The following is a 27,536-nucleotide window of genomic DNA, read 5'->3' as shown; positions in this document are numbered from 1 at the left end:
TTTATCGCTTTTTCATTAGAAATATTTTTTTTTTGACTTTTTCTCCATAAGTCTTGTTTAGAACTAAAAAAAAAAAACAAACACAATAATTTCAGTTGAAATTTTCAGTTGTATTCAAACTGCAGAAACAATGTCACATAAAAGTTTTAAAGTGATTTAAAATGTGAACTGTCAACAATATAGTAACAAACAATATCATCTAAAACCTTTTAGATATTCACAATTATTTACAATGACTCTGTATTATCAGGTTATAAACCCATATTGTAAGTCCTAGAGTCTTACATGAAAAACAAAGTATAAAACTAACCTTTTAAATTGCTATGGAACAATTATTTCATTGAAATACAAGGGATCTTAAGAAGATAAGATTGTAGAACTCTTGTTGAAGTCCTGCAGACAATCTAGAGTAAATGAAAGTGGCCCACACTGTTTGTTCAATGCTACAATATAATTTTTTGTAAAATTCTGGACTGCTTTGCCATAATGCAGTTTCTTTTTATCTTAAAACATATCACTTTTCACTGTAACAATTATTTTAAAAAGCTCTAAATCTAAAAAATATTTCATTCAGATGTATAACAAATCAACAGTGTTAAAATTATGAAATTTTGGTTTAGATACAAGATTCAAAAACAATGTTAAATTGAATGGTTAAAAAAAACCCACCCCACTGAATAACAAACTACCAAGATAGACCCAAATGACATCAAAATAATTTGTAAAAAATCCCCTTTGCATAGCACATGAATAATCATGCTTATAGCACGCTCAGTGCATTATGATCCTATTTCTTTTGTGGACCAGTGAGATGTTTCCATGCCATCTTTAGGTGCTGAGATAACAGAACTCAGCTTGAATTGGGTTTTGAACTCAAGCCCCATTCACAGTTAGCAATGAGGTTTATACTTCTCAGCCATGCAAATACTGCCATAATCTGGCTTTACAACCAGCATGATTAAAAAAAAAACATTGCCTTACAGCCTAGAAATGTAAAACAGACTTGGAAGTTAACATTAATAAAAAACAAATACAACAACTGTCAATGATTCAAATATCACTTTTTGTTCTAGATTCAATTGGCTTTGAAATATTGACTGTGGCAAAGAAAACAAAATAATCCATTTGTCAAGTTTTCCATTATCCGTTGGTGCAAGGATGATTCAGAATTTGCCAGTCTGTGAAGAAAGGCCCAGAATGTTCAGAAGAAGAGAAATGATGATTTCATTTCTGACGACTTGATGTTGCAATATTGGCAGCTAACTTTTAAGTTGGGGGGTCTCTTGGGAGAAGTCCCATCTCCTGCAAGCACACTGTGGCACACTGAGCTTTGGCCGTCTTCTTGTTTAGACTGGCTGAAGCCGGTTGATACTCGACATTGTTGATCTTAACCTGACAACATTTACATTGAAAAGAAACAAGTGCACATTATTTTAAGTACATTCACATATACATCTTCTTTTTAGAATGCTATGACTCTTAGGACAAATGAACATTTTCTTTAAATACCATCTAGTAAATAATTTTCTGGACAAATGTCCTGGATCAGTAAATATTGGGTGAGGGGTATGGTGGCACAGCAGTAAATCAGAAATGATGGGCTGCAAGTCCTAGTGAAGATTGAATTTTAAATTTTGGGATTTTTTGGGATGTCCCTGAATCTATCTAATGGGTGCTGGGACAAGTCCCAAAAATCCCGTGGAGTCTGGGAGCACATGAGGCGCCCTGACCGCACTTCCCTGTGGTGGAGGCTGTCTAGGCCTGAGCAAGCTATTATTGCACAGTGCAGGACAGGCCATTGTCCTGTTGGCTCATATTTCTCACGGCTATGGCCAAATTTCGATTCACGGTGCCCCCGCTGCGGGGAGGAAGAGGAAACCGTGCCTCATATTCTGTTTGACTGCCCCAGACTTGCTGATCTCCGTCTCGACAGGTCTGGGAAACAAAACATTTCCTGACCTGTATGGTGACATTTATGCACTACGCAAGACAGCAGGGTTTCTGCCAGGGCTTTTGCAAGAGAGGCTTTGAGCCTCTCAAGCCCTCACTCAAATGGAGTTTGATGATGATGATGATGGTCTAATGGATACCTAAGACACTGGTAAAGCCCACTCATTTTGCTGTGCTCACAATGACACCCCTGTTCACCATGGTTATAGAGACAGATGACTTTACATTAATTACTCATGGATCCCAAGTCTAAAAATAGGACTTTATTTAAGCTCCCAAAAAGACTAAAAGTGCTAGATCTACATTACACATACCTTAAATAGAAATGTTTTTTTATGATCTGGACCACTCTCCTCTACAACAGTAAATATTGGTGGCCCCCAACGTCTTCTGTTGCACAATTCCATTAAAGCAGAAACTGGATGTTTATCTAGTCGAAACACACAAAATGGATGATGCTGAACAAAATTTGTTTGGACTAGGACAAAATATTTAACTATGATGTTGTGACATAATGGGGAACTAACTATTTTTGATTACTTGTAAAGTTAGGAGTGATTCCCCTTATGTAGTTTATAAAAAGCCTTGCAAACTGTGCCACTTGCTCCTGAGTTACCAGCTTGACCACTTTTGACCACTGGGTTACAAACTTCCGGCTTACACAGCCAACTGAAGGTCACAGGCCTCAGGTCAAAACACGACCACTTTTGGCTACTCTAGGGTTACAAACTTCCTATAAATGTTGACTTTTAGCCAAGTTAGTCAAACAAGTGTTGTGTCACCTCTAAGGGAATGACAGAGGCATTGCCACTTCTGGGCCATAGCACAAAGAGTACCGGTAATAGAAATAATAATAATAAGACTTGTGTTCAAGTCAAAGATAAAGAAGTGCAGCATTTCAAGTGTGTCATGTAACATATAGTAGTTGTTTGTTCTTTCACTAGTTTATTTTTAGATTGACTATTTGCATCATCTTATCTTATCTTATATAATACAGACGTTACTTCAAAAAAGAAGATGATTACGTCCTACGCGTCATGCATTTAGTCATGCATATTAACCAATGACTTAAATTCTGCCAAGTCACTGGTTTTCCTGGCTAGCTCAGGCAACCCATTCCATGCTCTAATAGCGCTAGGGAAGAAGGAGTATTTGTACAAATTTGTCCTAGCATATGGGACGAGGAATGTGCCTTTATCTTTGTGTCTTTCAGAGTATTTTATTAAATTTTGTTTTTGTATTTGAAGATTATGGTTCAGTGTTTTATGTATGATTGCTACTTTACTTTTGAGCCTTCTGTCCTGAAGGCTTTCTAAATTTAGTGATTTTACTAAAGGTGTTACTCTAGTCAAATGTGAATATTCGTTTGTTATGAATCTCACTGCTCTATTTTGTGTCTGTTCCAGTTTCTTAATGTTTTCTTGAGTTGAGGGGTCCCAAACGGAGGATGCATATTCTATTATTGGCCTAACCAAGGTTAAGTAACATTTTAGTTTTATGTTCTTATTTGATTTATAGAAATTTCTTTTAATAAATCCTAATGCTTTGTTTGATTTTTTTGTAGTTTCATCAATATGTGGATTCCATGATAGTTTTTCATTTATTATAACACCTAGGTATTTTGCGTTTTTAGTCTGTGATACTGGTTTGCCATGAATAAGATAAGTGGAATTAATTTGTTTTAGTTTTTTTGTTACTCTTAACAACTGACATTTTTCTGGGTGGAAAGACATGCTCCAATTTGATTCCCATTTCTGTAATTCATCTAATTCTCTTTGTAAAATATCTGTGTCTTGTGTTGTTTTTATTGTTCTATATATTATGCAATCGTCTGCAAATAATCTGACTTTTGTTCCTGAACTAATGCAATTTGGTAAATCATTTATGTAAATTAAAAATAGTAGTGGACCCAAGACTGTACCTTGAGGTACACCTGAGTTTACTGTTATCGGTGTTGATTTAGAGCCATTTATTATTACAGTTTGTTCTCTCCCTATCAGAAAGTCTTTAATCCACTGATGCAGTGGACCATTAATGCCGAAATATTTTAATTTTTTAAGCAAACTATGGTGGTGAACTTTGTCAAAAGCCTTAGAAAAATCTAGTAAGATAGCATCTATTTGTTCACTATTATCTAAACCTTTTGAAAAATCATCAATTAGTCCTATTAGTTGTGTTTCACATGATCTATATTTCCTAAAGCCATGTTGGTATGGTGTGAGGACATTATGTTTGTCTAAGTGGTTTATGATGTTGCTACATATTATGTGTTCTAGGATTTTACATGTGATGCTGGTAAGTGATACTGGTCTGTAGTTCCCTGGGTCAGATTTTTCTCCTTTTTTAAATAGGGGGGTGACATTAGCTTCTTTCCAGTCCTTTGGTACTCTGCCCTGGTTAAGTGAAGCCTGAAAGAGTATTTTGAACACTGGGGCTAGCTCATTACTTAGTTCTTTGAGTAATCTAGCTGGAATACCATCAGGTCCAGAAGCTTTATTTGGTTTGGTGTTGGCTAATAGTTTTTGAATTCCATTTTCTTGTACTACTATATCTTCTATGTTGTCTACTTGGTTCAAATTCAGTAATATGTCTTTGTCTCCTGGGGCTGAGAATGCTGATGCAAAGTATTTGTTTAGAATGTTTGCTTTAGTTTCATTATCATTATGTATTATGTTATGTTCATCTTTTAATGGCGCTACGCCTGTTGTTTCCATTTTCTTAGACTTAATGTATGTGTCGTGCGCATCTGGTAGGGTATTTTTGTTTGAGCACCATAAGGTCTTATTAGTTCTGTTTCTAAGGATGCGCTATATTGGTGTCATTGTTCTCTTGTTGTGCCTTGAGATGAGTCTCTTTGTGTTCTCTTGGTGTGCCTTGAGATTGAGTTATCTGTGTGGTGTTATTCCCCAGTATTGGGTAAGTTAGTTTATTTTACTATCTTCTACATGTCAGAGCTTTACAATCGTTCTTTAATAATCGTGAGAATGGCGGTATCAAAGGAGTGTGTATTTTTCTTATATAGGGACGCAGGCTTGGGACTCTGCTGGAGTCAAGTCTGAGTTGTAGGCTTTGTAGTTGACTATTGCCCGTGGCGTTGGGTTGGCGTTGTGAGGCCTGGTTGACTATGGCACTGAGATTAAGGTGTGCTATAGCCCTTTGAATGTAATCTGTAATTGCCATTGATATTTATTCATAATGTATGCCTCATAATATCATATATATCATTAACTCATTAAACCTTTGTTGTTATATGCAATATTGTTATTCACTAGTATACGTTATGTTAATATTTGGTTTATTCGTTCCTAGATATTTATTGCATAAATTGATTACTAGACTGTTAGGGGTGCCCAGGCAGACGAGCCAAGGCTAAATTATAACCCCGGCATAAAGCTAATAAACACTGCTCAGGTGGGGAGCCCGGCGGAGTACATCATACCCTAGATGAGCGCGAGGACAAAACCCACCTGACAGAAATGGGGGCTCTGGGAAACAATATGTAAATGTCAACTTTGTGACCTCTGTGTCCTTGATTTGACCGCTAGGGCCAGTATAAAATGCAGATACATAATGGATATGTTTTGTATATTTTAAAGTGATCAGTAAATACAGTTATGATGTTAAAGCGGTCTGCTGTTGTGCAGCACTAAATAGATTAGACGAGCATTCGTTGTATTTTGCGTAATGGGAATAGTTCACAATATGTATCGAGAAACTTAGAGTGTGTAGTTACTCTTTGAAACTATTGTAACCTGTTCTTTTATTTATTGTCACCAACGCCTGAATCCTCTGACTCTGAGCGGCAACGTGTGAGTGGATCGAGTGCCTGTCGACGGGATCGACCTGAAACTGTGTGTCTTGCTGGCTGGTGTACCGGAACCGTCCTGAAGTTAGAACCGTTGGTCTGCTCCAGTGGCTTTGGTTGTCTGTGGCTTTTCTCTTCTGCGGAGCCTGGAGTGAGGCGAGTTTCTTCCGACGCGGGATACTGAGCAGATAAGTCCTTGGCCCTGTTTTTGTCGATGCGCCCGTGATTTCAGTTAGCCCGTTGTAATTAAGAAATAATATATATATATTTTTCCTTTTTATCTCTATGATCTAACTTTGGTTTTTGTTAGCGCTAGTTAGCCTGTAATTAGAATTAAATAATCTGTGTGATGGAGACAAGGTTGACTCTAACCGCCCAGTTCATCAGTGACGGCCGTGCTCTCGGGTATGATGGTGAGAGGTTGGAGAGGTATGTGACAGAGCAGAAGGCTGACTATGAGAGAGCTAAGAAGGAGGAGTTTGAGCGAGAGGAGAGATTAAGGAAAGAGGCGCAGGCTGAGGAGAAAGCCAGACTTGAGCATGAAGAGAGGTTGAGAAAAGAGACGAAGGCGGAGGAAGACAGGTTGAGAAGAGAGGCGAAGGCGGATGAAGCCGCTAGACATGAACGGGAGGAGAAGGCCAGGCGTGAGGAACACGAGAGGTGGAAGGAGAGAGATGCTAGAGAGGAGCTCAAGAGAAAAGATGAACTGGAGTTGGCACGGCTTAAAGAGAAGTCGGCGCCAGAGGCAGGTGCAGTGGTAGGTCAGGCAGTTGAGGTGCGACAAAAGAATGTCTTGGACAGGCTAGACAAGAACTTCCAAGGCATGAAGGAAGAGGACGATCTTCTGGCGTACCTGACGCACTTCGAGGCCGTAGCAGCAAGGTGTAAGATTGAGAGTAAAGAGTGGGCCCTACTGTTGTCCTACAAGCTGACGACATCGCTCAAAAACTTTATGTTGAGGGACAGTCTGTTCCTTAGCGACAAGTATGAGGATGTCAAAACGGCACTTCTACGCCATGCAGACATCAATGCAGAGACATGCCGCAAAAGGTTCCACCGGGTCAAACCACGGCAGAATGACTTCCGTGGGTATGTGACTGAGCGGAGGACCGCGCTGGACAACTGGTGCAAAATGGCCGAGGTAGGAAAGACGGTAGATGAAATCAAGGATCTTTTGATTAAAGACGGGATACTTGAAAGTGTATCAAGTGAAGTGTACAGGCAGCTTGTCTTAAACAAACAGAGTACGGTAGAGAACATGCTGGAGGTAATCGAAGGTTTTAAGGTAGCTGATTCGAATGTATCAATTAGAAAAGAAGAAACTGTGTATGTGGCAGCAGCATGTTGTGAGCCTGTGATTAAGCAGAGTCCAGTGGTTAAAAGGAAGGTAATTGTTTGTTTTCGGTGTGGCGAGCAAGGTCATAAATCAGCTGAGTGCCCTAATGAATTTGTTGCCCAAAATAATGAGACTGGTGTTGAGGATGTAAATCCCAATGATATTGTAAAGGACCAAGACCAGCGATCTAGACATAGATGACTAGAGGGTCGTCGCGATTCGGAAGGTCGCCGTGGGTATAAGCTGATGCCGGATCGCTATACTGTAACTGTCAGAAATTTGCCATTTAATATTAATTGGCAAAAGCTTAAGGATAGGTTTAGGGAATTTGGTTTGTTTGGTTTTGTGGAGGTTTTAGAGGCGAGTGGGAAGTCCATGGGTGTTGGACATGTAAGGTTTAAGAACTTAGCAGACGTTGCTAAGGCGGTTAGATATTTGGACAGGTCGAAATTTGGTAGTAGAAGTATTGTGGTAGTCCCTCATCGTGTGAGCGCAAGAGGTTGACGTGATGGTTAAGTTGGTACTCTGGTCGCATCGGTAAATGTTGCGGGCGTGTGTTGTTAGGCTAGCACACACATGAAAGTATTGCGTTACTAGTTGGTTGAGTAATTGGTAGTAGAGTAAAATGTATATGATGAAGCTCAGGTAATAGAGCATATACTAGCATAAAAGTACAATCTTATCCTATTTGAATTTAGCAATTGGATCTGGGTTACGAATCTAGTTGCATTTTCTGTCGTATAGGATGAAGATAACTAATGACATGCAGAATTGTACCGCGGGTGGTATAATACTAGCATTATCTTGTTCAACTGTTTTTCTTTTTAAAGATATCTAGGTTAAACGAATGTTTAAGGCTTAAAGTGGTCTAGAGGGTTGAAAAAAATTAATACATATAATTATTAATTGCGTGGCGGTTTTGTACAGTAGGTTCGCCAGGGTACGCGGAGTTGTTTCATGCTACTGATCTATCTTGTCGGGGTCGGTCTGTTAAGGTGCACTGGAATCATGAGTGCGCGGAGGCTTTGAGCAGGGTGCAGGCGTATCTGTGTAGGTACCCCATTCTTCGTTTGCCTGATCCTTCATTGCCATTTTTTCTTCAGACCGATGCTTCGGACAAAGGAATCTCCGGTATACTGAGTCAGTGCGTGAAAGGTGTTCTGCATCCCGTCAAGTATGTGAGTCGCAAGTTGTTGCCTCGGGAGCAGAGGTATTCCATCATCGAGAGAGAAGGCTTGGCTATTGTATTTGCCATTAGAAAACTGGACAGATACCTTAGGGGAACGACGTTTCACCTTCAGACAGACCACAAGGCCTTGGCTTACCTCCGGAGCACGAACTTTACGAACCACCGTGTTACGAGGTGGGCGCTGATGCTCCAGGACTACAATTTCGACGTGTGTCACATAAAAGGAGAGGACAATATACTTGCAGACTTGTGCTCAAGACTGGTGTGATTCGCACAAAAAGACTATTTTATTATAGCTATTGCTTGATATATATGAATATGTATGTAATATGTATTGCTTGTTTTATTATGCAATGTAATGTTATAATGTTTTATGATGGATGTTGTTCTTTGCGACATCATCTCTGTGAATAATTCTGTGATTCTTCGGCTTCAATGTTGGGCAATGTGTCCTAATTTCTTTTGCTGTCTCTATACTTCAGTTTTCAATTTTTTTTTGAAGACTGGACTTGTTTTCGCAAGATCCAGTTAGAGGGAGAGGGGGGATGTCGTGCGCATCTGGTAGGGTATTTTTGTTTGAGCACCATAAGGTCTTATTAGTTCTGTTTCTAAGGATGCGCTATATTGGTGTCATTGTTCTCTTGTTGTGCCTTGAGATGAGTCTCTTTGTGTTCTCTTGGTGTGCCTTGAGATTGAGTTATCTGTGTGGTGTTATTCCCCAGTATTGGGTAAGTTAGTTTATTTTACTATCTTCTACATGTCGTAGCTTTACAATCGTTCTTTAATAATCGTGAGAATGGCGGTATCAAAGGAGTGTGTATTTTTCTTATCTAGGGACGCAGGCTTGGGACTCTGCTGGAGTCAAGTCTGAGTTGTAGGCTTTGTAGTTGACTATTGCCCGTGGCGTTGGGTTGGCGTTGTGAGGCCTGGTTGACTATGGCACTGAGATTAAGGTGTGCTATAGCCCTTTGAATGTAATCTGTAATTGCCATTGATATTTATTCATAATGTATGCCTCATAATATCATATATATCATTAACTCATTAAACCTTTGTTGTTATATGCAATATTGTTATTTACTAGTATACGTTACGTTAATATTTGGTTTATTCGTTCCTAGATATTTATTGCATAAATTGATTACTAGACTGTTAAGGGTGCCCAGGCAGACGAGCCAAGGCTAAATTATAACCCCGGCATAAAGCTAATAAACACTGCTCAGGTGGGGAGCCCAGCGGAGTACATCATACCCTAGATGAGCGCGAGGACAAAACCCACCTGACAGTATGACCATAGGTTTTTGTTGTTATCTTTAGATATTACATTGTTTATGTATTCACTCTGCAGCTGTCTGCTTACTTTTTGGGTTAAGTGTTTAATTTTTATATACTTTTTGTAAACTCTTTCTGCATTAGTTTCTTTAAATTTTCTATAGAGGTTTACCTTCTGTTTACAAAGCTTCTTTAGTCTATTATTAAACCAGCATTTATTTATTTTGTTTGATGTGTATTTAGTTGGTATATGATTTTCTATAATGCTTTTAAGATGGTTTTTAATGAAATTCCAGAGGTCATCATAAGGTCAAGGCTGTATGTTGTTGACAAGTTTATTTAAAACGATGACAGAATTTCCATAAGCATTAAGAATAGCATGGAAGGTTCAAGAAAATCTCAATAACATAAATTGGAGAGCATTTTAAAGAGACACAGCAGCTTTGGGAGACATCAGCGACTGTAGTAAACATATTCAAATTACATTGTATTGTACATTTATGAAGTGTTTATATCATCAGCATGATTCCAAGTTCTAGAAGAAATATATTGTATTTATTTGAAAAATATTTCCTTTTTGAGTTTATACTTTAAAGTAGTATCTCTGGTATCACAATATTGTTTGAGTGTTTAGAAACGGTTTGAAAGAGAGAATCCGGTATAAGTTTGATACATCAGTGTACAGTTTATACACAGTATGGTTATTCATGATGAAGCATTTGTACAGTACTGGCTGCAAATTCATCAGACATTAAAGGATTACGTCATTTAGAGCCTGAGTTGTCAAGCTCTACAAGTTGGTTGTGTCCTGTTGTGTAGTGTTGGCAGAAATAAAACACCATTATTATTCTCTGATTTATGAGTAAATGATAGCTTTAAAAATAATGACAAAGGCTTTCATCCCAGAAAATGAAACATGAATACTTACTAGACAGATCCTTAGCTCTAGCTGCATGGGACATCTGTACTTTCTGCTGCTTGGGATTTTCAGCTGCTGCAGTTAGGCCTTGATAAAAGAAAGTGTAACATCAGGTAACTATTAGCTTAAATAATGATAATGTCCAAGGAACATTTATGCCAAGTTTTATCAAAATTGGTCTAAAGGTTTTGATTTTATTCGGATGACCTTTTAATTTTGAAAGTACCTCTTCTGAAAAAGGCAATATTATTACAGCTGGAGCTATAAGAATGAGTTATGTTAAGAAAAAGATCAGGATTTGATGAGATTTTCAATCAAAATTACCTTACACTGAGAACATTGTTGATTTCCTAAATGCATCGATACATTCTCTTTAAAACTACCTTGTGTATAGAATTAGTCCTTGATGTAATTATAAAGCAGGTTTTACTATTGGATCCTGTGTGCTTACAGACAATAGCTGGAGGTCCATAAATAAAAGTTGGAAAAACAAGGTACATATTTTTTTTTTTAGAATATTCCCAGTTTTTCTTAGGTTCTTGTAACATATAGATAAAATTAGTTTAAAAACAAAATATTTTTTTGCTCACCTTTTCTGTCTATCTTAATGTCCAGAAGAAGTGGCTCCTTATTGCCTTCGTTGTTCTTACCCAGGCCCTCCCCTTGTTTCCAGCCCATCTTCTGTAAGAGGAACATTCCAATGCCTCCAGTGACAGGAGCAGCATGCATCAGCTGAGTCTGCCATTGTATACGAAGTGACACTTGAGTATAATCCATAACAACCAATGTTTAGACTGACATAAATACAAACCCAGATATGATTCTTAAATACTAATTACCGTTTGAAAAAAAAAATCAACTGATTAAACCCTTGAATCTTAAAAATGGCTCTAAGAGGACAAATTATTTAATAAAATTCAAATATAGATGTTTTATAGTTATGAAATTCAAAATCAATTAAAACAACACATAAAAACTAGTAAACAGATTCAATGGAGATTGAACTACAAACTAAATGTCCCCACCATGCAAACACTCAGCTGATGGAAACAATTTGAAAGGAACAGAGTTTAGAAAGGTTGATGTGGGCTTAGAAAGATAAAGCTACTTTGTAAACATTTATTATAATTTAACTAACATAACAGACCGCTAATAAAAATATATATCCTGCAAAAAAATATAAAACAATTTTTGGCTGTATTTCAAATAGTATTCACTTAAAAATGGTCATATTTTGGCAGTTGACAAAAAAACAACTGTAGCTGAGTGTTTTTGACAAGGTGGGTACTCACCCTTACATAAGTCACTGAACCATACAATGGGCACATCGAGCCCTTTGTGGCACATCACTCTTATAGAGCCAAATTACCTGCAACCAACTTTTTTTTCCACTAATATTTAATACCGTCAGGTGCTAAATGGCAATGTCATTACACTTTTCCAACCAAATGTTATCTACCCATTATTCTTTCAATTCCCACATTTTGAGGCTATACAGATACTCTTCATTCTATACAGTTATACTAAATAACTGAAGCCATTTAAATAACAATTACTATATAGTTACTAGTGCCAAACTATGTTACCCTAACCCCCTCATAGAGAGTTTAAATGAGATTGAATTTAGTTTTTGTGATATAGATCAAAGGGCATCTTCAACTTTACTCTTTCTCTATAGGTATACAAGTCTAAGGGGAAGTTGTGCCTGGGTGATAAAACACTTGGCTTCTGAACCGAAGGCAGAAAAAGGGGGGGGGGGCTCAATTTTGAATCCCAGTGAAGACGGCAATTATGAGTTTCAGGATTTTAAGGCTGTCCCAGAGTCCACCCAGCTCTAATAGGTAGTTGAAAATAGTTAAGACAGTTATCACAATGACACTGTTTTAAACCTTTGGCCATAGAAAAAGATTAAGTCTGCCCTATAATTCGCAAGGTCTGAAAGGGATACTGTATAAAAGTCTAAACTAAAACCTCATTCTTAAAGTAGATTCTTTTAGAAACTATATATATATATCTGAAAAGTAAATTATTTTTAAAAATAAAGAGCTCCTCATACCAACGCACTAGCTCATAACACCATGACTCATAAATCGACTAAACTGGATCAATCTAGGTTGGACAGCTAGAGGCCATATGAGATGAGCTAGTGCGATGCTATGGGGTCAAGCTCTGTATAGATGCTCCATGTGGAAATAGACAGCCTGTAAAAAAAAACAAGGAAAGCGAATAGCTTAAAAACTGCTGGATATGTTTCTCATCAAAGTTTCCCTTATGGAAAAGATCAATGAGAAACAATCTGTTGAATGTTAAAACACAGCATTTATGATACCGTATCTAAAAATGAATATTCATCAAAAATAAATTAGCAACACATGTTTAAGTCTTATTATGAAATGGCTGTAAAACAGTATGCAGGAAAAAAGGAAATATGAAATATTTTAGATCTATACTGTATCACAATATAGGCTATATTGAAGTAAAATTAAATGCATTATCAAAAATCAAAGTGTATGTGGAAAATAAAGTTAAAATCATAAAATAATTTTTTAAAAAGTCAAACTGATTTTAAAAAAAAATTACGACTAAAAGAGGATTTAACATATTTTTTTAAAAATCCTAAGTGCTAGCTATCATACCAACACAGAGTATTGTCTCTAGTCATTACATTTTTCAAATTTACCTTTCTGGCCCAAGCCTGGCGTTTCTTGTCCCCAATAAGTTCCTCTTGTGAAAGTACATGTGCACCCGTGCTGCCCATAAATTGGCCTGGCAGGTGTTTGGATATTGCCCACTTGCTAGCCTGACACAATATAAAATAAACTTTCAAATCATTTTATGGACAGGACATCTGCACAACATAATCAAAGCTATTAATTAGGTAACAAGAAAAAAAAAGTATTTTTCAATCTACCTGTTCTTGGACCTTGTGCATTTTGTTGAGGGCCTGCACATCATAAGGATTTTCTTGTAGTTTCCTTACCGCTTGCAGTCTTTCCGTTATAATAGTACTGATGTCAAGTTTCTTAAAGAAGACGACAAATTAATTATAAGCATTCAAGAAGTCTAGAAACCGAAGGTATAAAACTAGAATGTTTTAAAAGTCCTTTAGGAATTTTAAAATTTTTCTAAAAATGAAACCCTATTTACAAAGAAAAAAAGGGTTAATATTAACCTGTCCTTCAGATACATCTGGGAAAATGCTTTCAGATTTCTTTGGGTTAACTGCCGGAGGTTCTACACTAGCAACCTGGAAAATAAAATTTAAGGTAGCGAACAATTTTACACTATGAATTTTTCAATTAACTTATCACAGCTGTTGAGCTCCATGTAGTAAGTCCCCCAAGAAGTATAAACAAAAACATGTCCATGATTTAATCAATAAATATTACAGCTCTTTTGAATATAATAGAATTGAAACTATGTAGACTAGATTTCAAGGTCTTATGGGCTTGCAATGACCTTACTTCAGTGAACAGTACCAGGAAAAAGAAGATGAAGCAGACAGAGATGGGAAGACAACATAAAAATAAAAGAATGGATGGCCTGCCATTGAAAAAGGTTCCATCTAAGGCGAAAGACAGAGAGGAATGGAGAAAGATGGCCAACAAATCTTGCATGGTGCCCCAACGGTCCAGAAATAGGTGAAGGTGAAGAAAACTATATTTCTCACCAATAGCGTTTGGGTCCTGCTGTTGACTTGAATAAATCTAAATAAAGCACCAAAGAACTCAATAACATACAAACTTTATTCTCTATCCATGCCATCCAGCATTATCGAATTTCCCTATCTCTAATCTGTTACACACTTCCAGTCATTCTATCATTCAATCCAACTAGCCTCTACAAGTAAAGAAGTTAGATTAAACATTCCTACATATTTTCACTTGTGACACTAATTAGCTACAGTCAGAAATGTGGCGATGCATTATGTCTCACAAGCAGCACGTCACAAACCTGTGGCTGAACTGGATTTCTGACGGCAACAGGAGGTGGGGGTTTCTCAACGGGCACCCACTCTGACTCACTAGCCCGATGATGGGAACCGCTTGAGACAGGAAATGTTAATCTCAAAGATGCCTGCTGGGCTTGCTTTTCTGAGGGCGTCAGCACAGGAAGTTGCTTTGCATTCTGTCAAGGAATAATCATTATAAAAGGTGTTAGCAATTAAACACAAGCTCATTGGCAGACCCTGAACACCATGATAATAATAGTAATAATGATAATAATTTGAACACCATAATAGCATTGTATGAACATTTTAAATTCGCTAACAACTTTTTTTTTTCTAATACCTTTTTCAACTACAATAGCAGTTTATACATATGTGCATACTTATTTATTAATGAAAAAGGCATGGCCTTATGAAATACCTTAGACTTAGCAACTTTAAGTGTGACAAAGATAATGGTGCTATGAAAATTTTTTATAATGTTTTTTTTTTCAAGATATGATGAAAGTAACAGACAAATCAAATAAAAAAGAGACTTATATGAACAAATGGAAAATTAATTTAGACAAGTTGATTTTTATTTTCAAAAGAAAGATGTGACAGCCATCAGTTCAATAACATCATAAAGCAGTCGGTCATGTTGCTTAAATTATGTCAAGTACATACAGGTTTTGTTTTGAAACTACTGTTCAGTTCAAACCACAAGCAGGATTGCAGTAGATGGTGGTATGCGAAGTTGTAACTCAGGACAAAACCAACACTTGTCCAAAGAGCTTCAAACAAAGTCACCATTTCTTTGTCACCAGAGGCCTAGGAACTATTATCCCCTAACTTTGGTTGAAGACAAATTACATTTAATGCTATCTTATTAAACTAGTCTATTCATTTTCTCATATATACAAATTATCTTTAAAATATCCTTTGTCCAAGCAAGTCAGCCCAATCATGTATAAAGTTGAGTAAATTGAGATTTTTTTTTCATCATCCTTTTTGTCAGCATTCAATTTTTTATTGTACATAATTTTGTTTGAAGCTAAAAGCTCATATCTAGCTCCAGTCCTAAAAGAATTATGTTTATGACAATCCATGTTTTCACTGTTATTTCTTAGATAATTTTTAATAGGCCAATGATGTTACTTCTCTGAAGAACATGTTTCTTGACTAAATCCTACTATAAACATGTGCTAGTTCAGAGCTTGGTATAAAATTGGGTTCAGTGAGTTAACAGTTCAAAGTATACATTACATGGCCAGGACTTAATGTACACCTAAAGCAGTTGTATTAAAACAACATCTCAGGAGGCAATGGGAAGCAAAGATTCAATTTACCTAAAATGTTTTTGTTTTTTCCTGTCAAAAAAAAATTATCCAAGAAACAGAGTTGGAAAAGTTTAAAATTTGAATTCAAATCTAGAGGCTTCAGAAGGACTTTCTGACTAATAAATACACCAACCAATAGAAAAGTAAAAAACTGCAAACATTTCTAATCCCAGATGTGATAAGTTACCTACCCTTATGTTCATGATGATATTATTAGAAGCTGGCTCTCGGACTTTAAAAGGATGGTGTATAAGCCTGTCTTCATCATCACTTAACTTTGCCTCGTTTAGGTCACTAAGATCATCTGAATCACTTTCTTCTTTGTCTTTACTTTTGGAGGAAATTTTTTTACAGAACTCTGTTAAATTAGTTAATTAATTAAATTAGACAAAAAGAATAATGCATCATATACATTGAAATACATCATTTAAATAGGTTTTAAATATTTAACTTGCAGCATGCATAGAAGTTATGAAGTATTGACATACAGCACACTCCTAGAAGTATTGATACTCTATAGAAGTTATGAGAATGCTGTGTGTCAATACTTCATAACTTCTGTCTGCTGTGTACCAGCATCCAGAGAAGTTATGAAGTATTGACACACAGCATTCACAGAAGTTATGAAGTATTGACACACAGCATTCAGAGAAGTTATGAAGTATTGACACACAGCATACACAGAAGTTATGAAGTATTGACACACAGCATTCAGAGAAGTTATGAAGTATTGACACACAGCATTCACAGAAGTTATGAAGTATTGACACACAGCATTCACAGAAGTTATGAAGTATTGACACACAGCATACATAGAAGTTATGAAGTATTGACATACAGCATTAATAGATGGCAGCAGGCCATGTTTGAACTTAAACCAGTCTGAAGAGCCTATCACATGACCAGACAGTGTTTATACAAGCTACAAAGTATTTCAATTGCTAATATTAAAGCAGACAATGAAAATTTTTATTTTCAGTTTTCATTTACGCTTTGAAAATATGAACAAATTCAGCATAGAAAAGAAAAGACTAATCACCAAAGCAAAATTTTGTTACAATAAGATACAGGTTTAAAATTTTTTTTTTTTTTTTTATAGCTTCTATCACCAAGCATATAATCTAAAGGTCATCTGCACTATAGATCACAAGGTCTAAAAGGGGAACTTTACTTTCTTTTTTTTAAAAAAAGACTTATAACTTAAAATTTATTATAAAGTAACAAATATGCAAATTATATTTGACCTGTTAACTCCTCCACTGATTTCCCACCACTCTTCACTAATGTAAGGTCAACTCGGGGTCCTTGTCCACTTTTCATATTTTGTAGTGCATTGGCTCTGAAAGATAGAAAAAATATTCTAACATCAAATTAAATAGAACACTGAATTCACTCAATGGATTAGAAAAACATGGAATATAACTAGTTTCCCTTCCAGACATTAAGAAAAATTTGAGAAAAAGTATGGTAAAAAACAATAATTTATTAATTTTTCAACTGATAATTGATAATACAATTTAATGTTTTGAACCTATTTCAACAATACCAAAATAAGAAAAAAAATAGTTGCGTGCATACATGGCTATTCTTCTAAGTTTGGCTTTATCTATCTGAAGACGTTGCTCTCTCTCGGCTGATTTACTACGATCTCTAGACCTTTTATGTCTTTCAGAAGAGGGTTCATTCAATCTGGCATGAAGATTGGAGGTCTCACTGTAGTTTCTGGCATCCCATTCACTATACAGGTATCTAGTTGATAAATAGATCACAGGTTAGTTCATTTAATAAGAAATTATTTTGAGTTTTTTTTTTTAAAAGTAATAGTTAAACAAACACACACTCACACAATGCTAGCAGAAAAAGAACAACAACAAAATACTAAAATGTATTTAACTGCGGCATTGTCAAATAATATCTGAATAATAACACTTTTAAATATGTTTGACACTTTAAAAAAAATTATGCGCCATGTTAGAAATACTTAAATTTTAATCGATTTTGTAAAGTGAATGGATATTATTTAACAGGTTTAATTAACTGATGAAACTTGTTTACAGAGACAAGACAGTGTCTAATTTTTTTTGGCCTCAGAACCTGACACAACAGAACGAAACAGCACATGTTGTGGAGGCTAAAAATTTGAAATAGTGTGATTTGACCTTATCATAAATGCTGACTATGTCCTTTAAAACTGCATTTTCCATCAAGAGGCCAGAACAAGATGCTATGCCCAAAACAAACAATAACTATACTGCCCAGTTCATCTCAGATATTGGACTAATCATCTGAACCCTCCAACAGACTCCAACTTTCAAATGAGACTGCAGAAGAAGTTTACAGAGAGATATTTAAACCTGTTGAAACTGGTTTATTGAGGGATAGTAATTTTAAACTTATAAAACCAGTTTACTGACTGAATTTCTTGATTATGGTTGATTACACTTGTAAAGAGATTTTGTTGATTCAATAGCTTTTAATTCTTGAAATAGTCAGAGTTAAACTCCATTAGTATTGTGTGCTACCAAGCGAAAAATGTTAGCAATAGTCTTCATCTTCATCTCTATACATGGATGTTTCCCAAAGCAGTCTACATGTTCATGGCCACTATTGCAATGTATGGGGAAGCAAAAATATATTGCTTGAAGAGAGGCTGAAATCAGGGCAGAAATCTCTATTAAAAAGTTATCTTTACTTGTAAGAGCTATACAGTTTTTCTATAGGTTTAAACTCTTGTGACCAGAATAGATTTGAGTTTATCTTGGCTTTGTTTATTGTTATTGAGATGAGACAGTAGTGTTTGTCAGTGTGGATGGTCATTTGATTTTATGACCCGTTACTGTCCCACTAGTTTGGATTCTCATTCTTCTCTTTTGTTCGCCTATGAGCATAAAGCCTTCATTGATATATTTATCTGTCATTTTTCTTTGTAAATTAACTCCTATATAATTTAGCTGCGACTTTGTTAAGTCCATTATTTGTATGTCTCACTAAGTAGCCTAGGTAATATAATCCATGACCACCAAGTACCTCTGGACTAATTTGCCAGTTTAGGGGTCACTGTCTTATGGCCTAATCTTGGTACAAGGTCACACATACCTTTCAGAATCTGTGCTATCTTTTCTTTTACTGGGGGATCTTGACCTAGAATGTGACCTTGATTTTCTGTGTTTCTTCGGTGTCCTTGATCTAAAATACATTCAAATGTTATCTTACTTGAGTAGCTTTTCCTTTAAATGTTAATTTTAAAAATGCTACTAATAAATAAAAAAGTATTTTTTTCATTCAGTGTTCTGAAATTTAATTCAGCATAAAACATTATCCTGATATTTTTAACATTTCTCTATTCAGCAAACTGGAACCTGGGTGGACACAGATCTCAAAAATGGCTCTAACCATTTTCCTAGAAATTTGAAATTTTAAGTATATCTTTGAGAAAAAAATTACTAGCTAATTAGCCACACAGGGAAAACACAGGGCTTAACTGTTGTGATTTTTCAGAATAATGTGAAAATTAAATTTGGTCTGGAGTTCAAGACATTCTACATCTTGAGCACACATACAACAGAGAGTATTTCAGCCTGTATTCATGATCAAGGAGTTACATAAACACACATTCATTTTGCACACCATCTTCTAATTCTGGGTCTATAGGCCTATCATTTGAATTTTATATACTTTTGAGTAGATCTATAAAGGATTTTCTTAGGGAAGGGGGGGGGGGAATAGTTTAAAAAAAAGCTACATTAAAAAAAAAATCTATCATTCATTAAGAGCAAAATAATGGCACATCTGAAGGTTGGCCAGCTGTATAAAGGAGGCATTGTCTTTTAAAAAAAACTTTTTTTTGTTACTTGTTCAGTACTTAAGTATCCAATTCTCCCAAAGTGTTTATAAAAGTATCTGACCATCAGATGCTTACATAAGAAAAAGGTTGAAAGAATTAAGGTACAAGAAGCTATAGTTAAGGGATAAAAAGGCAATTATATAGTTCAGTGCCAATACATTTGGAACTTTTGAATGAACAGAATATTCCAATGTTCTATTCTTATCAACGACCATGGACTAATATACAGATGAAATTTTGGCAAATTCACAATGAGATTAGTGACAGAGGAGTGGTTATAGATAAAATACACCAAGGAAATAAAAAAGATGAGTAGAAATTAGCTGAAAATGAAGCCCATAGAATATGATGGTCTACAGATTGGTATGTTAGGCAAAGTTGTTTTCTGTGTATTTATCTAAAAAAATAGGAGAAGAGATTGTTGGTTGTTATTGAGTGTTTGATATGAAAAATATCTATTAAAATTGCAAAAACCAAACATTGTTTTTAGAAATAACTTTTTAAAATGTGTATTTTATGAAAGTATTTGTGAGAGTTTGACAAAACAAATCCTTTGGTGAAATTTAGATTTTGTTTTTCTTTAAAGAGACTAGAGAATAAATGTTAAATTTTAATCATTTTTGTTTTAATATCTCAATCAATGACTTTAAAAAAAGTTTAGAAACAATGTTGATTAATCAATTTTTCAAAAGAAATATTTTTAACCAAGTAACTAGTTTGGTCAAAGAAGATTATATTTATTAACAAAGGAACACATTTTTTTCTTCAGAATCTTTTACAGGCCTAACTGAAAGAGTGCCTATTTTGATAAATTGTAGATTTATTTTCACCATTTTAATAATTGAAACTTATTCTAGAAAATATGCACAACACAAAATCTTAGTTGAGCTTCAGCATCATATGGTATACATCATCACAAAGGACAATTAATTGAATGGGATCAAATCTAAAGTTCACTTACCTGGAATGAGATTTCTTCCTCTTCCTGTATTTTTCCCCGCTCTTTCTCCTCTTCAAGTCTTCTCTCTCTGATGAAATCTCCCGTGAATGTTTTCGCTCTCTGTACATTGTTGAGTCTTCTGCCTCTGGATCTCTGGACCTACTGCTGTGTTCTCTGAAAGAACTGCTATGTTCTTTACCCTTGTCTTTGGACTTTTTCTTCTTCTTCTTGTGTTTGTGTTTCCGTTTCTTCTTATGTTTTGAGCCATGAGATTCAGAATGAGCCCCACTAGAGGCAATGGAGCCAGTCTCAGATGGTGCATCTTTGGAATCATCATCGGAGATGTCTTGATCAGATTTATCACTGTGGGAGGAACAAACCTCACCTTCCAAAAGATACAAAGCATTCATGTTATATTATGAGGTTAAACAAATCTAAATACTTCACCCTCTTATTGTTTTTAAAGATATACAGATAAGTTTCACACTGATTACTAATAAGAAAAAAAATTATCATCACTCTTTGATATATTAAGTTTATAAGCATTTGTCTAACAATGTTGATTTTTAAAGTTGGCTTTTATTAAAATGTTACAGAATCTGAGCTGCTTCGGATGCTAAAATATCCTTCTTCCTTTTCAACTACTTTGGAAAAAAGATAAACTTTCTCTCAGTGTTACTGTAGTACAGAGGACTTTTAAACCTATGATTCTGACATGACTTAAATTCATATAATTTAACTATCCATAATATTATTATTATTGATAATCTTAAAGTCTTTATCTAAAATGTTAAGAGAAATTAATAGAAATTAAAAGAAAGAAATATAAATTCTTGCGTATACAATATGCATTCATTCTGCACAAAATTGCAGAGGACAAGGAAACAGACTTGGCAGAATAAAAGTGTCAGAATAAAATTATGACAATGGAAACATGCTCCTGCTGAAAAGGTTGCCCTGTGTGCAGCCCACCATCCTGGGCTCACATGAGAAGGAACAAAACTACTATGCAAAGCCCTGATTTTTCAGGATAACAAAGTGGTTATCGTATCATAATTGACAAATTAATTAAATATCTATACTATAAATGCAATAAAAAACATGTATTTGTACCTCTTCACCCACACATTACATAACAAAATTTAATAATGGTTTCAAAACATAATGGTTCTAAAGTAACAAAATGTCTGTTTACCTTCCTCCCACAATTGATCCCCTTTATCCACATGGTCAGTAGATTTAATAAGAGAAAGGCTCTCAGAACTGAGTTTCATTTTTAACAGCTTGGGGGCACCGAGTTTTTTGGCTACAGCCAATGGCAGCATGTTACTATAAAGTGGGAGAGATGCATCAGTACCCTTCTTATCGGTTTGATTAGCTTCTGGTTTAGAGTCAACAGAGTCACTGGTCTCTGGCTCTGAATGGCATGCCAGTGAAGTAGTGGGTAAGTCGTCTTTACCAACGCTGGCAGATTTAACTGTATACGTTGACCCACTTTGTTTTGTGCTGCTTTCTTTTAACAATGACTGCTCCCCTTCTTGTCCAATTTTGTCTTTTTTACTAGTGATTGTGGACTTCACAGAATCACTTAACATTCTCAGTTTCTCATTAGCTCCTGTTTCGTCTAAAGTCAATGTCTTTGATTTAATAGAACTGATTTCCATGTCTAGGATTTGACTGATTTTGTCATCCACAGAGGATGTTTTTGATACCCTGCCGCTTGTGTCGTTGTCTTTTGAGGCACCACCAAATTTTTGTGATATAAAGTCTTTAAAAAGCTCGTCTACAATGCTTTGCGATGAGACTGTTGGCTGCTGTGATGTGTTGGCAAAATTACCGCCTAGTGCAGTTATTGATTTACCCAAATGTTCTTTAGAGCTAGCAGAGGAAAGCTTGTGATCTTTAAGAGCTTCTTGTAGCATTTCTTTAGCTGTCTTTTTATGAGACTTTATTAACTCATCCTTTAAAGGGGACTTGCTTTTAGCCTTGTGCTCCATAGGGGGTAGAGGTATTTCCTGTAGGTTAGGATTGGCCATTTCTTTCAAATCTGCTCTTCATATGTTACTGTATTGACTTTTTAGAGCATTGACAATTACGTAAACCTGGTCTACATATTTTACTGAATGGATTTCATTAGAACTTTCTCATCTGTAACATCTGTATAAAAAAAAAAGACATTACTTGTGAGTATTTAAATCAAACCGCTACAAAATATGCCTAAAAATCAACTAACAGCATACTGGTATTTTTTTTTTCTTACATGTTATGAAACTGTTAGTCTAATTTTATCAATAGAATCAGGTCATTTCTCCAATCGAGACAATGAAACACAACAACAAAAGCATTAAAATTAATCTTGTTTCTTTATATGGGGACTAGAGCATGGAAAGCGCCAAGTGTCAATGTCAAAAAGAAAGAATGACGAGTATTGATGTAGAATATATATATTAGATTCCATTAACCTAGGAAGTTAATTTTGGTTCATTTAAGCAACTAGATTTCTGTCATTGTAATATGATTTGATTGAGTGAACAAACAATGTCCAAACAAATCAAAGTTTTCTGCGTGCCGAAGAATTTGTTTGTTTTGTACTGCCCTTTTTGTTAATTGAACAGGTGGATATTCAAGTGTAGACCAAAAATGTATATAAAGCCTTGATTTCGGGATATTTAGTTAGTTAGAATTTGTAGGGAGAGAGAGAATCTGGAGAGTTAGAGGCTTACGAGGGAACTGTGTTGTAAAAATGTATTTGTATAAAAAAAACATTGAAACTGCTACAAAATTAGACTTGTCTTTAAGTTGCTGCCATTCAAGAATAAAATAAAATAGTAAATCAAAGAACTTGCTACATAACACTCTAGTTATTAACAAGTCTCTATACTCCCCCTTATTAGTCATTGTAAAGATAAATGCTCAAACAAATCAGAAATAGGCAGCAAGCATGCTTTAATTGTATTTTATAAAGTTCCGTTTTATACATGAATTTTACCATCTCTCAGCATTCCAAGTCTGGGCTACATACAGTTGTTGTTACTGATCTAACCCTGGATAATGGAGAAATGTAATTTAAATGTTGAAAAAAATTTTGCAAATGACATTTATTGACTAGCTGATTCCTGGCTGAAAATATATATATGAAAAGCCAGCTGTGTGCAAATTTATATCTTGATATATTTAATTTACATTTTTTAAAAGTTTTTCAAGTTATATGGTGATTAACTTTAAATAGATCAAGAGTGTTTAAAGCTTTAAATATTACTGAACAAAGCTGCAGGGTGAACAATAGCTACAGTTAAAAGCAATCATGTCACATAACATTTTTTTTGAAAATTTCACCAGCAAATTTACATTTTTTAAAAGTTTTTCAAGTTATATGGTGATTAACTTTAAATAGATCAAGAGTGTTTAAAGCTTTAAATATTACTGAACAAAGCTGCAGGGTGAACAATAGCTACAGTTAAAAGCAATCATGTCACATAACATTTTTTTTGAAAATTTCACCAGCAAATTCGGTGTTTACTGTAGCCTAATAGTACTAGTAAGGCATGAACAATAGAAAGTTATTGTTTTATTTATAAAAATGCCTACTATAGAGTTAATACAAGATCTACTAACTCAACTATGAGCATGACCTATATTCTAAGTCCCCATTTAGTGATTTTATTCTATACATCTATGAAATATTCTAAAATTCATCAGGCTAGTTTTAAGAGAACATTCAGCTACTTATAACAAATTGCAACAAAACTCAAAAGCCCCTAGAGCAACATATTAAGAAAATTCTTAAAAGACTTATTTATTCATTATTTTATCATGATCCCAAATTATATTTTTCATCATGGTATCTATAGAAATGATAGGAAAAGTATATCGACTTCTATTGGCACTTCGATGTATTCATTTTTCCCCCCCAATACTGTATTTGGGCTGTCAGCAGCCAGAAAACTTGTAGTGAATTTTTTCCATTTATATTTTTTTGATAAGTGGGGGAGTGGGACCTGCAAAAGTCAAGGGACCACTGCACCTGTCATTAATAATAATTTAATTTTTAAAGCCCTGCTAACTCTTTCTCTCCATAATTATTTACCACATTCTGGTGGAATCAACGTTGGTATCGGGTCAGTTAGGAGAGAAAGAGTTAACAAACAATATGTAGACTCAAGGTGCTGTGAGAACATAAAAAAAAAAAATTATTTTATAAACACAACTGATCTAAAATCTAAAAAAGTTTTGTTATAATAAATTTCATTTGAATCATTTTTTGTTTGGTTATGTAACAAATCTTCTACCCCCCCCCCCTTCCTTTTTAACAAATTTTTATACTCCTCCTACTTGCCTTAAAAGAAAAAATGAACCCCTTTCAGACCTTGTGGTCTATAGGGCAGATGATGCAAAGGTCATCTGTTTCTGCGACCTACGGTTAACGAGGGTGTCATGTGGCCAGCACAACGACCAACCACCTTTTTACTTTCCCCAACTAATGTCAGGTACCCATTAAAGCTGGGTTGACTCAGAGGCATTCACCAGGATTTGAACCCAGGACCCCTGGTTTGGAAGCACTTTACCGCTCAGCCACCGCGTCTCTTTCCTTTATAGTCATAAAAATAATAATGATATAGATTATAAATAAAATAGAATATATTAATAATAATTATAATTAATATTATAAATATTAAATATATAATTAATTACTACTAAGAATAATGATACTAATAGCTACTTATAAATTATTTAAGTCATGTAGATTTACTCATTTTATCTAGATCTGGAGTCTATTTAATAGTATAATAATATATTACCTTATATTTAATAAATGCCTTATAGTGGCTTATATAGAGTCTAGACCTAGAGATATTTTATCAAATTTATCATATCTTACTATTAAAAACAGAATTTAATAAAATACTCTGAAAGACACAAAGATAAAGGCACATTCCTCGTCCCATATGCTAGGACAAATTTGTACAAATACTCCTTCTTCCCTAGTGCTATTAGAGCATGGAATGGGTTGCCTGAGCTAGCCAGGAAAACCAGTGACTTGGCTGAATTTAAGTCATTGGTTAATATGCATGACTAAATGCATGACGCGTAGGACGTAATCATCTTCTTTTTTGAAATAACGTCTGTATTATATAAGATAAGATAAGACTGCTTTAGGGAACATCCATGTATAGAGATGATTGGTTAATATGCATGACTAAATGCATAGGACGTAATCATCTTCTTTTTTGAAGTAACGTCTGTATTATATAAGATAAGATATTAGTAGAATGCGTGTATTGTTAGTTATCATTACTTCAAAGATGACTATAACTATAATGTGTCCAAAGTCAGGCTAAGTCCTATAAATGATTATGAGTAGATCTCTAGATGATATTTATATAATAATAATTATTGTTTATATCTAGATACCTATATTTTATAAATTCTAGATCTAGATCTAGCAATACTCAAGTCAATACTGAGTCTTTATAATCATTATCATATCCTAGATCTAGAATTCTAGATCTACTCGACTAATTAATGTAATTTGTAATATTATTATTTAATAAACATATAATTATTTAAAATATAAACACTGCGACTGTAGTCTGTACTCAGTAACTTTCGGTTAGTAACATAATGTCAACATCATAACGACTACCCTAATAACCTACTTAGAATCTAGTACTAGTACTTACTAGTAGTAATATTATATATAGATTTTAAAATCATTATTTATTATAGATCTATAGATCTAATATAAAAATATATATATACTAATTACTAATCTATAGTTAACAGCAGTATGAGTATAGCGGCGGTATAACCTATGCCTATACTTATATTCTCATAGCCATAGCCATAGGCTTGTTATAGCCAGTATATTATATTATATGTACTATAGCCGCTACTATACTTCTATTATAATTATTATATAATTATACAGTATTATACTATAGTCAACTATAGTCATAGTAAATAGTAACTAGACTAGTCGGTCGGTCACTAGTCTAGAGTAGATCTAGATCAATAATTATCGTCTTGCCTACCAAAAAAAAATGGCAAGAGACACTACACTACTACAGACTACACACTAAAAACACAGTCACTACAGTCAATAACACTAACAGTAACACTACTAGATCTACTACTTACTTACACTTACAGTGAGTGAGTGACTGAGACTCTGAGTCCTGAGACTGAGTGTCTAATGAAGTCTTAGTCTAATGATAGTTGATACTATTGATAGTCTAATTAGTCTAATCTAAATTAAATTATTCTAAACTATAATAGAATAGTTATAGTATAATTTAGTATAAACTATAATAATAATTTACTTAAAAATTTAATCTAGAATCTAGTAAAAGGCTATATTCAATAGACTATCTAGATCTAGGTCTATTTGGTAATTTCATATAGACTATGATTTCTAGATCTAGAATAAAAGCTTTGATTCAATGTAGTGTTGTATAAAAAACGTATTAAGATGCAGACATATTAATTTATTATACAGAATAATACAGATTTATTTATCAATTTATGTAGACCAGATCTTCAATGTATGAAAACAGTCATAGTATTACAGTTTTGATTAAACAAAAATAGTTAAGGAAAGTAAAAACCTAGATCTATAACGAAACAAAACAGTGACCAAAAAAACATTTTCATATATACTATTATATCGATATATCTATTATATACAGTGGCGTAGCATCCATGGCGCGAAGGGGTTCAATGAACCCGGGCCCACAAGCGATAGGGGCCCACAGTTGTGGTGTAGCAACCATGGCGCGAAGGAGCTCATTACGCTTGGGCCCATGCCTCAAGGCCAGTTGGAGCCCACATTAGAACTTAGGGACTTAGGAAGAACATTTGTTTGTTCATTTGAAACACTTTTAAGTAGTTTAACTCTGTTAAGAACTTGTAAAAACATTGACTTTTAAGACACTATTACTTATATGCAGTCCTAACTGAATCAAACGTTATGACATAATTACTTTTTTAAAGAAAAAGGTACGATCTTGGAATGT

At 34.8% G+C, this 27,536-nt stretch overlaps 2 protein-coding genes across 6 annotated transcripts; one reads left to right on the top strand and one right to left on the bottom strand.

Moving 5' to 3' along the window:
• Nucleotides 1-89: 89 nt before the first annotated feature.
• LOC106063996 (protein SON-like) lies at nucleotides 90-27,062 on the bottom strand. Of its 4 annotated transcripts, none has more exons than XM_056032956.1 (15): nucleotides 26,668-27,061; nucleotides 21,719-22,680; nucleotides 20,545-20,908; nucleotides 18,836-18,925; nucleotides 17,318-17,488; nucleotides 16,984-17,078; nucleotides 15,931-16,097; nucleotides 14,426-14,599; nucleotides 13,644-13,718; nucleotides 13,383-13,493; nucleotides 13,152-13,271; nucleotides 11,062-11,209; nucleotides 10,481-10,558; nucleotides 2,265-2,380; nucleotides 90-1,392 (listed from the first exon to the last, which is right to left on the bottom strand). In XM_056032956.1, exons 2-15 carry the CDS (start codon nucleotides 22,557-22,559, stop codon nucleotides 1,267-1,269), a joined length of 2,676 nt encoding a protein of 891 aa, XP_055888931.1. In that variant the 5' UTR covers nucleotides 22,560-22,680; nucleotides 26,668-27,061; the 3' UTR covers nucleotides 90-1,266. The 4 variants fall into 4 exon arrangements, 3 of the variants coding, with proteins under 3 accessions (XP_055888931.1, XP_055888930.1, XP_055888932.1); XM_056032955.1 differs by having other exon boundaries at nucleotides 26,672-27,061; XM_056032957.1 differs by lacking the exon at nucleotides 26,668-27,061 and adding an exon at nucleotides 23,513-23,544.
• On the top strand, nucleotides 5,239-9,343 carry LOC129926802 (trichohyalin-like). Of its 2 annotated transcripts, none has more exons than XM_056032959.1 (2): nucleotides 5,239-6,304; nucleotides 6,338-9,343. In XM_056032959.1, the coding sequence occupies exons 1-2, from the start codon at nucleotides 6,105-6,107 to the stop codon at nucleotides 7,290-7,292; spliced, it is 1,155 nt and encodes a 384-aa protein (XP_055888934.1). In that variant the 5' UTR covers nucleotides 5,239-6,104; the 3' UTR covers nucleotides 7,293-9,343. The 2 variants fall into 2 exon arrangements, with proteins under 2 accessions (XP_055888934.1, XP_055888933.1); XM_056032958.1 differs by having other exon boundaries at nucleotides 5,239-9,008; nucleotides 9,115-9,343.
• Nucleotides 27,063-27,536: the final 474 nt, after the last annotated feature.

This window comes from Biomphalaria glabrata, chromosome 6, assembly GCF_947242115.1.
Source record: "Biomphalaria glabrata chromosome 6, xgBioGlab47.1, whole genome shotgun sequence".
Taxonomy (NCBI): Eukaryota; Metazoa; Mollusca; class Gastropoda; family Planorbidae; genus Biomphalaria; species Biomphalaria glabrata.
The sequence above is the reverse complement of the archived record's forward strand: the minus strand, read 5'-3'. Positions and strand labels throughout refer to the sequence as shown.